This window comes from Aquarana catesbeiana, linkage group LG02 (genome assembly GCF_042186555.1).
Source record: "Aquarana catesbeiana isolate 2022-GZ linkage group LG02, ASM4218655v1, whole genome shotgun sequence".
Lineage (NCBI taxonomy): Eukaryota > Metazoa > Chordata > Amphibia > Anura > Ranidae > Aquarana > Aquarana catesbeiana.
In genome coordinates this window covers 668,269,025-668,282,187 of record NC_133325.1, presented here as the reverse complement: position 1 = coordinate 668,282,187, position 13,163 = coordinate 668,269,025, and the positions used below count along the sequence as shown (strand labels likewise).

Sequence of the window (13,163 nt, the reverse complement as noted above, 5' to 3'; positions counted from 1 at the left end):
GACAATTTTTTATTTTGCCCATTTATGGTACATTGAGTTCTTGCTTAAATTTCCTGGTTCAGCTTTGCAGCCTTTTCTGACACATTTCTGCCTCCAGCCTGCTCATTGGAGAATAAATCGGCAGCATCTCTTTTGTGCTATAAACAGGTAGGTGACACATGAAGCTGTAATGCTGAACCAGGAAATGTTGTAGTCCTGATTATTCAGTGTGGAAAAGGACTCTGTAGAAAAAAAAAAACACATTCTTGCTGTATGTCTGCAATTCAGCTATTAAGGAAACTGTAAAAAGTATGTCAGTCACCATTGTTGACTTCCTGCTGAAAATGCTAACTGCCTAGCAGTCACTGGCTTTAAAGCGGAGTTACGCTTTAAATCCTATTCTCAGTCTCCCCCTTTTGCCAAATTTGCCAGGTAATTTTTTACCTTTTTTTTGGTGGGGGGGTGGGGTGCGAGTACCTAGTTTTTACAGGTATCCGCTCCCACTTTTGCTCGGGTTGCCTAGGTGATCCGAGGTGAAGTTCTCCTCTTCCCCCTCCCTCCCCACAGTCTGTGACGTGTCCCAGAAGACCGTGGGACCATTCACAAAGCACAGCCCAGTAGGCAGCCAGCTGTGAAGCCCCAAGCAACACAACTAGCTGCCCACAGATAAGATGTCTGCGCCGGGAACCCACAAGCTAGTGAAGAACTACCCTGGGTGAGGCTGGGGCTGGATCCCTGGACAGGTAAGTGTCCTGTTATTAGAAGTCAGAAGCTACAGAATCTGTAGCTGCTGGAGAACTGCATTAATATCTACTGAACAGTCGGAGAAGTACTGTACTGAGACTGTTTAAAGGATAATTCCACCTTTTGTAATATGTTACACCCTGGGTGTAACATGTTACAAACGGACCAGCCCCCGCACCCCCTGATTCCCCGATCTGACAGCTAGAGGAAATCTTCTCCGCCCAATCCCCTTTCCCTTGTCAGCCTCATCACTCATTCACAGTGTTCTGAGAATGGAAAACTACAAGGTCTGGCAGCCTTTGCGGCTGTCTGCTTGTAGTTTTCAATGAACTACCACGGCTTGGTGAAGCGCTGTGGTAATTCATTCTCTCTTCCTGTCATATTGTATCTGCTTGCCTGCACGGGCACGCATATACACTGGCAGATCGCTGGTGCAATGCTTTAGAGGCTCCCGAAACAAAAAATAATAAATACACATTTTTTTACCTGCAAAAGGTAAACTTATCCTTTAATCAGAATGTCAGAATTGTCAAAAGAAGAGATGTACAATGGCAGCATGCATACTACTCTCAATACAGGTTTCTTTTAAGGGATACAGGGTTTTCCTTTAATGAATATCATTAAATCAGCTTTGTCTGGTTTTAGTACCGTATTATACCGCATATAAGGCGACCTTTTGCACTAAAAAAAATGGCCAAAAAGCGGAGGTCGTCTTGTACGCTGGGTATAAAGCGGGGGTCGTGTTATACGCAAGCCGCCCGCTGGATGACAGCCCTCCGGATGCTCGCTGAATGTGCGGTAATACTGTATAATACAGTATATACCGCTGAGCCAATCCCGGCAAGCGATGTATTCTATTAATGAATACAAAGCCTGCTCGGATTGGAGTAACAACCTCTGCCAATCCGAGCAGGCTACATACAGTAGCCTGCTAGGATTGGCTTTGAGAGTCAGAGGCGCGGGCTGATGATGTTACAGCCTCTGCCAATCCGAGCAGGCTTTGTATTCATTAATAGAATACATTGCTCGCCGTGATTGGCTCAGCGCGGTATACTGTATGTATACTGTGAGACAGTATGTTACCTGTTACCGAAGCTACTAAACGTATGGCATTACCGCACATCCAGCAGGCTGACAGATTGGTCGGAAGGGCGTTGTCTTATATGGCGAGTATAGCACAAAACCAATGTTTTAGATGGAAGATTAGGGGGTCGTCTTATACGCCCAGCCGCCTTATACGCCGGCAAATACGGTAAACGTTTTTTCTCTATAACAAATTGAACTTTGTTAGAATATTTGTCATCTGATGGGAAATAAAGGTTTAAGCTATTTGATTGTGTCCTCTTTATGTGTATTCTAGCTATCTATCTGAAGAGGAGGTCTTGGATAAGGAAAATCCTTTTGTACAGCTTGTGAGTGGAGTTGTGTGGTTGTTGCGGAAGGGTGAGGTGTATATTGACCAGAGCAAGAGTGTGGAATGCGAGGAGACTCAAACTACAGGTTAGTTTAATCTTTTACCTGCTATATTCCTCATCCAAGTGGCACAATCTCAGAATGAGTTTCAAATACTCCAAGAAATATATTTTTTTCTATAAAATGTCCATTTCAAATTCTATGTGATTTGAGTCTAATGTGTGTTTTTTTTTTTTTTTTTTTTTTTTTTTGCAATATATATCATGTTAGTCCCTAAAGTTGAAGAGTGGAATAAACACATATCCTCTAAATACAAGAGGCCCATGTACTATTTCTTGAATTTTGGTGTGCTTTGTATATTTCTTCTAGGACCGTGCAGTAATCCAGTGTGAAATGCTGCCTTTGTTCTGGGTGACTCACAAAGATGGTATCTCAATGCCTCAATGTTTGAGGGATATTACACAAAATGGAATTAAAGTATGCACTGATATTATGTAAAAGCGGAAGTAAACAACCAAGAAAAAACGAAAACATTTTGGGTTCCCAGGAGCTTTATGCCATAATGTGCAAGTATGACACCCAGCAAAGTGATCTCCTCCAGTGCTGCGATATCTGCATTCCCCTCCATGGTCAGTGCTTCCATGTATTCCTGGTCTTTTTCCTGGTTTAGAGTCTTTGGCCATCTTGGTTGGCCAGGCCAGGATGATATAACTTCTGCACATGCACTCTTTGCCCCAGGAATATACACTTGGAAAAAAAATGATGACAGGCAGGGAGAAGTATTTATGACAGAAGAGACATATAAATAATCCCTTCTGTCATAAAAAGCTTACCGGTACATGTCAGCAGTTTTTAAGATGTAGAAAGTAGCAAAGTGTATTTTTTTTCTTCTTCTAAGTAAACTTTAACTCTCTTTTGTTCACCAGGACATTTTGATGCGTTTATTAATAAGATATCGGCTAGAACAGCACTGGGGCATGATAAAAAGGGGCGTCTTATTCTGTTTCATGCAGATGGACAGACTGATGGGAGAGGGTAAGTCTCTCTATGGCCTCCTATTAAAACAAAAATGCACAGCAGCACTTAATTATAGGTGCATCTGCAGTTACAGTTTTTCTTTCAGTCCCCCTGGAAAATTCCATAAATACCTTATAATCCTGCCAGTAAAGTATACCTAATGCAGCTTCCTGTGATGGGGTGGCAACAATACTGCATTACTCCTGAAATTAGAATAGAATTGTCACTCTTATGTAGACTGTGCCTAATTGCATTACAGTGGGATAAAAAAAAAAACTGCAGGTGGCATGGCTATCAGCATTGTGCCTGCTGATTCACAAGCCTGTACCTTGTCATTCAGTACCTTGCCACACCCAGTCCTGACCACTGCTACTAGCTACTACTTGCTACAAGCAGTGTCTTGGAGAGACAGGGACAGTAAAAGAAGCTTTCTGTTTACCTTACAAGGCTTGTGCATCACATACTAAATGGATTTGCGACTTGTTTAGACTCATATGGGAGAGTTTAGTTAAATTTTAAAGAAGCAATTTTAAATTTAAAAAAATAAATAAAAAATCAGCCTAGACTTGCCTTTGAAGAAAAACAGAATACAGCTAGTGCAATATTCAGCTTGGCAAAAATGTCTGTTCCTTCAAGTGAGACCATGCTAAAAATTCAGATGCATAAAAAAAAAAAAAAAAAAAAAAGAATGAGATCAGCAGGTCTGTAACATCGGAGTCTTGCCTTCACATGGAGATCAGAGCTTATTCTACACGTGGTATGTCTAACTATTAGCAGAGATACTGCGAGACCCTGACAGATCCCTTCTGTTTGGTATTTAGCAGAATTGGTAACAGTGCTACAGGTCTCAAGCTGGTCTCTTCAATTCTTCTCGTGTCTTTTTTGTAGAAATAGATTTGCTGCATATTTTACTCCTAACTGATAATGTCGGTGTTCTAAACAAAAAAAGACAAAAACATTTTTGTTAATATATAAACTTTCACTTCCCTGAGAGCCGGTTCACAATGGGACGACTTGTCAGGCGACTTAGCCGCCTGACAAGTCGCGTCCCGTTCTGTACAATGGAACCATTCTAATACGACTTAGAAAAAGGTTCCTGTACTACTTTGGGGGCGACTTGAGACGACTTGCGTTGACTTCTATATAGAAGTCATTTTGCAAGTCGCCGCTGCTGTCGTGTGCAGGTCACCTGAGGCAGTCGCGCTGCAAGTTGTGCTGCCTCAGTTTGAACCGGCTCTAACTCTTTTAGCAAGGCCCACAATAAATCAGCAATCCATGGTAAAATCAGCCAACATATAATGAAATAAGTACCTTTTTAATAATTTATTTCAGGCGGTCACATGACTCCTATTTAGCTCTTACACTTTATGGGTCCAGGGCTCTGGGCAGTGCTAACTCAGTGGATCAGTCATGTTTGCTTGTCTGGATGAGCTGCTGTTGCTGTGGGTTGTTCTGAGATGTCATCATAGTAAGATGCAGAGGCTGGGCGAGCCTGCATATAGGTGCCACTGCCAACCAGGAACAGCAACTCGCTGGCATGCATTGGCAGGGCGTGACTAGATTGGATGAGTAGGGTTTAATCAATACTGTATACAGTTTAACATCGTCATTCCAAAATAACCAGTATATACATAATTTAAAAAGTATAGAGAAGAGGGTGACTTGATTATGAATTATGTCATGAAATATCTCCAACTTACTGTGTATACGTTAACATTTTTGTTGGAAAAAGAAAAAACTCCTATTTTCTTTTGAATCTTCAGCCTAAACTTGTGGGAGATGGCCAATTTCTTAAAGGATCAAGACGTTTACAATGCCATTAACCTTGATGGAGGAGGATCAGCCACTCTGGTACTTAATGAAACTCTCGCCAGTTATCCATCTGATCACTGGTATGTACTGAAATTTCAGTTTTCTCTAATCAAAATAAGGGATGTATTTATGTATGAAAAGTGCTATGCAGGCTATATGAAATGAATCGATGTTGCCAGGGTTGGGCTGAAAAATTAACAGAAGCATAGTCTTATACCAATACTATAAATCATGCAAATGAAAATATTTAAACAAATTCTACAGTGGAAAGAGAAAGTCTACACACCCCAGTAAAAATGCCAGGTTTTGAGATGTAAAAACATCAGACCTGAATTTTTTCCACCTTGTTAATGTGATCTATACTCTGTGCAATTCAGTTAAAAATAAATGGAAATTGTTGTTTAGTGACAATTAAAAATAAAATAAAGTGGTTGCATAGGTGTACACGCCCTCTTATAATTAGGGAGGTGGCTGTGTTCAGAATTAATCAATCACATTCAAACGGATAGTAGTCAGTACACACCTACCATCAGTGAAAGTGTGAGGCAGGAGAATCTGGATGCCGCACATCGGATAAAGTTGAAAAATCTTCTTTATTGTAAAACTTGGATCATCAAAAATACAGGACAATCAGGCAGATGGTACAGACACAGCTGACGCGTTTCGCACTCTAATTTGTGTGCTTACTCATAGCTGACAGATATTGGGAATGACTATCTTATATATCTTTATAAGGGATGCCACATGACCACATAGTTACACATCTAATGGATATCAGCTGAAAGCCAATTATATAAGGTCTTGGCATCTGCTGTCAAATAAGTGTGCTACCCAATAAGAAAGACTCTTATGAATATAACATCTAAACGACAACGAATAGCTTAAACAAGAAAATATATAGATATAGATAGAGATATAGATAGATAGATAGATAGATAGATATATGTGTGTGTAAAACGAAAAAACACAAGATGCATATGTGCAAGGAGATGTGATAAGATTTGGTTGTGTTGGAGTAAAGTGCAAAAAAAACAAATGAGTGAAAAAATTGTGTATATGTGACAAAAGTGTAAAAATATAGAAATATGAATTTATATATGCAATGCATCATCATGATAATGTATGTGCATTACTAATAAAATCAAATAGATGCACGAATAAATAATGCAATATAATAAAGTGCATTTAAAGAGGTAAAATAAAATAAGATGAATTAAAATTGAAATAGTAAAGTGGAATCAGAATTATATGTATGCCGTTTAAGTATCAAAACATGGAATATATAATGTAATAGACTACAAAATTATTTGGTTAAACTTTTATATATATATATATATATATATATATATATATATATATATATATATATATATATATATATATATATATATATATATATATATATATATATATATATATATATATATATATATATATATATAATGTATGATATAGGTTACAAAGTGATGTGTGAGATGTGAACGGAAGAAATAGGTGGAAGTAAAATACAAAAATAACTAAGCAGAAACAATGTTATAGTCCTGCCAGATCGTGAGTAAAAATCGGCATGTGTGTGGGTGTGTTAAAACATGTCAGAACGATCACTTTTAAGACTGAAATGCCTTGTATATAGCACAAGATCATGAGCAGTGGATAGCGATCCGACTGCAAACCAAGTGTGCAGAAAGCTGTCAAGTAATAGGAATGAAAATCGGCATGTGTATGGATGTGCCGGAGCAATCAATGGTTAAAATAAAGTGCCCTGCGCTGTAGTGTGAAACGACATGCAGTGGACGACAGTCTCTCTGCAAACAAACCATTCAACAAGTAGAAAATGAACATGAATGGTGAGGCTCGAAAGTTAAATGAGAATATATCAGGAAATGTAGTAGTGCGATACATTGTTTCTTATGAGGATAACCGTTGTATGTGCGGAATGTAAACTGGCTATAAAAGGTGGGGCACTGCGGAAAGGCAGGAAAAAAGGCTAGATCGAAGTAATAAGCCACATTCAAGAGGCAATAGATGTAAAATATATTGAATGTTGTACCCATGGTGCCCCATATAGAAATGTATCTTTAACCATAAACGTCAGTAAATGCCGAAACCGCTAAACAACTGACCATTTGGTATCTAACACAAAAATGAGAAAAAAACTGTGAACACACTGATACATAACCCAAATAATGATATGTCCAGCAAGTGGAAATTGTTTTCAATACACAGGCAGGCACATAAGAAATCGTTGCAGATCCAATCTATAAAGATGGTAAAAATATATCACTGTGCTATATATCACAATGAAACAAATAGTGTCATTCTATAACATTTAGACTAGCCACACAACTACTATGCACATACATGCAACATATAATGAATGAAAAATGAAGAATAAATAAAGTGTATATATACAATTGTGAAAACAGGTCTATACTCCATATGACAAAAATAATGATCCCAAAATATGAATATATAATTGAACATCTTTGTGTTTAAGATATATTAGAAAATATATATATAAATATTAAATATATATATATGTGTGTTAGGTTATTTGTTCAAAACTAAAAATAAAAAATTACATTAAATGAAATTATAAATCAATAAATATAAATGTAAAAATAAATATAAATGATGAAAATAAAAGTGTTGAACAGACAAAATATTTTTTTTTTTTTTTTTTTTTTTTATGAAAGTGACTGGTTAAGCCTATATAAAGTTCAGCTGTTTTAGTAGAATTTTTCTGACATTTAAGACCGGTACATACCAAATGCACTCCAGTGCATTTGCGATCTACAAAAAAAAAAAAAAAAACCGCATGCAAAGTGTTTTCCATGTATTCTGAAGCCCTAGTTCACACCAGTGTAGTGTGTTCCAGTGCAGTCAACAAAGGTAGAACATGCTGCATGGAACACATATAGAACACTGGAAAATGCACATGTCCTGAATTTAGATGACCACAATGCATCAAAAACGCATGTAAATGCATCCAAAACCCAGAAATTGTGGTGTTGAACCAGCCCTTACTCAGTTGCCTCTTACAACAAAAGCCATGATCCATAAAGAGCTTACAAAGCATCAAAGGGATCTCTCTGTTAGAAGGTATCAGTCATGAGAAGGTACAGAAAATTCCAAGGCATTAAATATACCATGGGACACAGTGAAGACAGTCATTACCAAGTGGAGAAAATATGGCACAACAGTGACCCTACTAAGAACTAGATATTCCTCCAAAAATGATTAAAAAAAAAAACTGGTCTGGAAGGCTGCCAAGAGACATACAGCAACATTGAGGCTGGGTTCAAACATGTGCGGTACGAATTGAAGCTCTGTTTTCACAGCTAATTGACAAAGTAGTTGTTTAGCGTTTCAGGTCAGTTTTTGATCAGTATCCGGTCAGGTTTGCATCAGGATTTTATCCTGTTTACAACTGAATGACGACATATGCAATTCAGAAGCATTCCCATAGAAGTCAATGGGCCTGAATTCGCACCTGAGCCGGACCATGCCTCTTAGAAAACTGACAGGACTATTTTTCAGTTTGCACTCCGGCTTCATCGGACATATGTGAACAAACACAATAGAAAGCCATGTTCTTTCACATGTCATGCAAATTGGATGCGGTGCAAAACGCATCCAATTCGCATATGTGTGAACCTAGCCTATAGGAGCTGCAGGGATTTCTGGCAGGTACTGATTGTGTACCACATGTGACAACAATCTCCTGTATTCTTCATATATCTGGGCTGTGGGGTAAGGTGTCAAGACTGAAGCCTGAAAACATCCAAGCCTGGTACATACCTACATCAAGTCTGCCAAAAGCATGTGGGAAATGTGTTCAGGTCTGATGTGACCAAGATTTAATGTTTTGGCAATAATTCTAAAAATTATGTTTGCCATAAAACCATCACTGAACATCACCAAAAAAAGCCATACCCACAGTGAAGCATGGTGGTGTCAGCATTATGTTTTTAAAGCAGTTTTTCTTCAGCTGGATCTGGGGTTTTAGTCAGGGTGGAGGGACTTATGAACAGTTCCAAATATCAGTCAATTTTGGCACTGAACCTTTAGGCTTCTGCTAAAAAGATTAAGAGGAATTTCACCTCTCGGCACAACAACGATCCAAAGCATACCTCCATATCAACAAAAGAATGGCCTCATTGAAAGAAGATTAACATTTTGAAATGGCAAGCCAGAGCCCAGATCTGAATCCAATTGAAAATATGTGGGGTGACTGGAAGAGGTCTGTGCGCAAAAGATTCCCTCACAATCTGACAGATTTGGAGCGTTTTTTTTTTTTTTTTTTTTTAAGACAAGTGGGTAAAAGACTCCCAAAGGAAGATGTGCCATGCTGATGTACTCCTACCCCAAAAGACTGAATGCTGTCATAAAGTCAAAATGTGCTGCAACAAGTATTGGTTTACCCACTTGCCACCTACGCTATAGCTGAAAGATGGCGTGGGCCTCCAGTTCTGGGAGGATGTCTATGGATATCCTCCCACGTGTGTGCCCGGTGGGGGTCATGCATCGGACAGCTGGTCACATGTAAACACATTTGCCGGTTATCAGTGCCGCCTCGTCAGTGGCAGGTAACGGTGCTCATCAGTGCACATCTGAAGAAGAAAAATTACTTATTTGAAAAAGTTTAAAGCAGAAACACGGAAAAAACTGTGGTGTGTGTGTGTGTGTGTGTGTGTGGTGGGTTTTTTTTTTTTTTCCAAAAAATGTTCGGTCTTTTTTTCACTTGTTTAGCAACACAAAAAACCCAGTGATGATTAATTACCAATAAAAGAGCTCTATTTGTGTGAAGAAAATGATAAAATTTTCATTTGGATACAGCATTGCATGACCATGCAATTTTCATTCAAAATGTGACAGCGGAAAATTGGCCTGGGCAGGAAAGGGGTGAAGGTGCCCATTATTGAAGTAATTAAAGCAGAGGTCCACCCTAAAATAAAAAATGGCATTAAAATTCTACAAAAAATATATAAATTTTTTTTTTTTTTTTTTTTAAAGTTTTTTTTTTTTTTACTTACCAGAAACCCCTGTTGCTAGGCAGCATTCCTAATCTGCCTCTTCCTATTCTGCGGCGCTGTTCTGTCACTTCCTCCTCTTCGTTGAGCTGGCCCGTTGTATTCTGGGACGTGTGTGTGTGTCCCAGAAAACAGGGCCATTCACAAAGCGCCTCGCGCATGCTCAGTAGGAAATGGGCAGTGAAGCCGCAAGGCCACTGGCCGTTTCCCTTAGTTAGGATGGCGGCGCCGGCACCCGATCCGATGGACGGATCAGCCTCGCGGGCTCACTAGACAGGTAAGTGCCCTTATTAAAAGTCAGCAGCTAGAGTGTTTGTAGTTGCTGACTCTTTTTTTTTTTTTTTTTAAACTGCCGGACCTCCGCTTTAAGGGTGTGCATGTTTGTGCAACCATGTATTATTGTAAATTTTGTATTTTTTACCCCCCCATTTCAGTTTGCTTTTAACTGAATTTCAGAGTATAGGTCATATCACAGGTGAGAAAAATCAGAAGTGATTTATCTTGGTCTGATTTTTTTTTTTTTTTTTTTCAAAAACCTGGCATTTTTACAAGGGTGTGTAGACTTTTTATTGCCACTGTATATTTATAAGTATTTTGTTTAATAATTTCACAAGTTAAGAGGGATATGCTTTAGTGTAATTTATAGCATCGTTTTAAAGGTGTTTTGTGCACATTTTCACTAAGCTGCAACACACCGTTGTTCTCTCATTTTTTATTTTTTTGGCTGCATAACTCTGGGTTTGAAAGGCTCCATGCACACTATAACCACTTGATTTACTCCTTCACGACCAGGCCGCTTTTTGTGCGGCACTGCGCAACTTTAACTGACAATTGCGCGGTCATGCAATGCTGTACTCAAACAAAATTTATATCTTTTTTTCTTCTCACACAAATAGATCTTTCTTTTGGTGATATTTGATCACCTCTGGGTTTTTATATTTTTTTTTATTTAAGAAAAATGAAAAACTATTTTGAAAAAAAACAAACATTTTTTTTTTACTTTGTGCTATAAAACATATCCCATAAAAAAAAGTAAAAAAAAATCAAATCTCCTAATACATTTTCGCCAAAATGTCTTCTGCTACATGATTTTGGTAAAATAAATAAATAAATAAATAAAATCATCCCAAAAAGTGTATATTGGTTTGTGTGAAAGTTAAAGGGGTTGTATAGGCTTGTTGTTTGTTATTTAAAAAAAAAAAAAAAAATGTCATACTTATCTCCACTGTGCAGTTCATTTTGCACAGAGTGGCCCCGATCCTCGTCTTCTGGGGTCCCTCGGTGGCTGTCTTGGCTCCTCCCCGCAAGAGCTAACCCCCCTCTGAGAAGCGCTCTCCCAAGGGGGTTAGCTTGCCGGTGCGCTCCCGTGTGATAGTCGGTGGCCATAGCCGCCAAGTGTATCAGTCGGCCCCGCCCCCGGCGCGCTGCGTCATTGATTTCAGCAGCGGAAGCCAATGGCTGCGCTGCTATCAATCATCCAGTGAAGAGCCCACAGGAGCTGGGGGAAAGCAATGCGGAATCTCTCCCATGGAGATTCGGGGCTCAGATAAGTAAAACGGGGGCTTGGGGGGGTCGGAGAGTGCAAGGTGTTTTTTCACCTTAATGCGTAGGATCCATTAAGGCGAAAAAACACAAAGCTTTACAACCCCTTTAAAGCATCTACAAACTATGTGCTATATACTGGAATTTTTTATTTTTTGTTAAAACTAGTAATGACGGTGCTCAGCGACTTATAATGGGACTGTGATAGTGTGGCGGCCAATATAACATTGAGTGGGAACAAACTAACTGCCACTGACATCAGTAATGACACTAATACAGTTATCAGTGATAATATTATACACTATCACTGTACTAATGACACAGGCTGGGTAAGGGTTAACATCTAGGCCAATCAAGGGGTTAAGTGTGCCTAACGATGTGTAATGCGGGGGCCAATCCAACACTGACACTGAGTGGAAACTAACTGCCACTGACAACACCATTGTCATTTATTACAGTGATTTGTGCTAATAATTTGCACTGTCACAGCACTAATGACACTGGGCAGGAAGGGGTTAACATCTAGGGTGATCAAGGGGTTAAATGTGTGCCTACCAAGTGTTTGAGTGTACTGTGTGCTGCTTTTACTGGGGATATAGTTGTTTTCGTTCCCTGATTAGCAGGGAATGAAAAACCAACTAGATCCCCTGTCACTGAACACAGCTCTGTGCGGTTTATACTCTCAGAGCTGTGTTCCGTGAGACTCTGAGCCAATCACCGGGTGGTCGATCACTGGCCGAGACCTGGTGATTGGCATGTGCTGTAACGAATCACAGCACAGCCAGGCATGCGTGCCCCTTACCCAGAAATGCAGATTCAACATGTATATATGTGTGATTCTGCGCAGAGCAGCCATCCTGTAGCTGTAAAGCTACGTAGGCTGCTAAGTAAAAATGCCAAAAAAATGCTGGATGAAAAAACGCTCCATAATTAGCATTTTTGTTCTTCTTTTAGAAACGTTTAGGAGCGTTAGCGTTTATTACCTTTTTTCCTGTAATGACTCATTTTTTTTTTTTTTTTTCCTGTGCAGTTCCTCTACACAGAAAAGAACCCACTGGAAACAAGCGTTAGGATTGTTCACAGTTTTTTTTTTCTGCAGGCAAATCGCTCCAAAAAAATGCAATAAAAAACTTTTTTTTTTTTTTTTTTTTCTGCTCCTGGCAGCTGAAGCTTCAAAAACGCTTTTAGAATAATAGTGTTCATGGACACATAACACTATTTTCTTCTAGAAGCGGGGGGAAAAAAATGCTCAAAAGCTGCTGTTAGGAGCGTTTTTAAAAGCTAGTTTCCATGAAACCTAATGTTTTTTTCTATTGCAGTTAAAGAATATGTGTATGTGTTCCTTTTATCACTTACAGTAATTGTAGCCTGTCACAGTGTTAATTCTTGTCTTTATAGCCCGAATGAATCAATGTGGCGATGTCCACGAAGTGTGTCTACTGTTGTCTGTGTCCATGAACCGTACTGTGATCCCCCTGACTGTGGAGGCCATGGACAGTGTGTTGCAGGAGCGTGTCATTGTACTGGTTACTGGACTGGAAGTTCCTGTGATGTCCTTCTCTGTGGCTCTTCAAACTGTAGTGGTCATGGGAAATGCACCCAGAGTATGTCATTCTATTATTA

The 13,163-nt window shown here is 39.1% G+C and overlaps 1 protein-coding gene across 1 annotated transcript in view; it reads left to right on the top strand.

The window, feature by feature from the left end:
• Positions 1 to 13,163, top strand: part of NAGPA (N-acetylglucosamine-1-phosphodiester alpha-N-acetylglucosaminidase) — a 39,717-nt gene that overhangs the window by 10,844 nt on the left and 15,710 nt on the right. The window contains exons 3-6 of the mRNA XM_073616653.1: positions 2,084 to 2,223; positions 3,063 to 3,171; positions 4,917 to 5,045; positions 12,939 to 13,144. Of these exons, the coding sequence (XP_073472754.1) occupies positions 2,084 to 2,223; positions 3,063 to 3,171; positions 4,917 to 5,045; positions 12,939 to 13,144 (584 nt within the window). The remainder of the gene's footprint in view (positions 1 to 2,083; positions 2,224 to 3,062; positions 3,172 to 4,916; positions 5,046 to 12,938; positions 13,145 to 13,163) is intronic.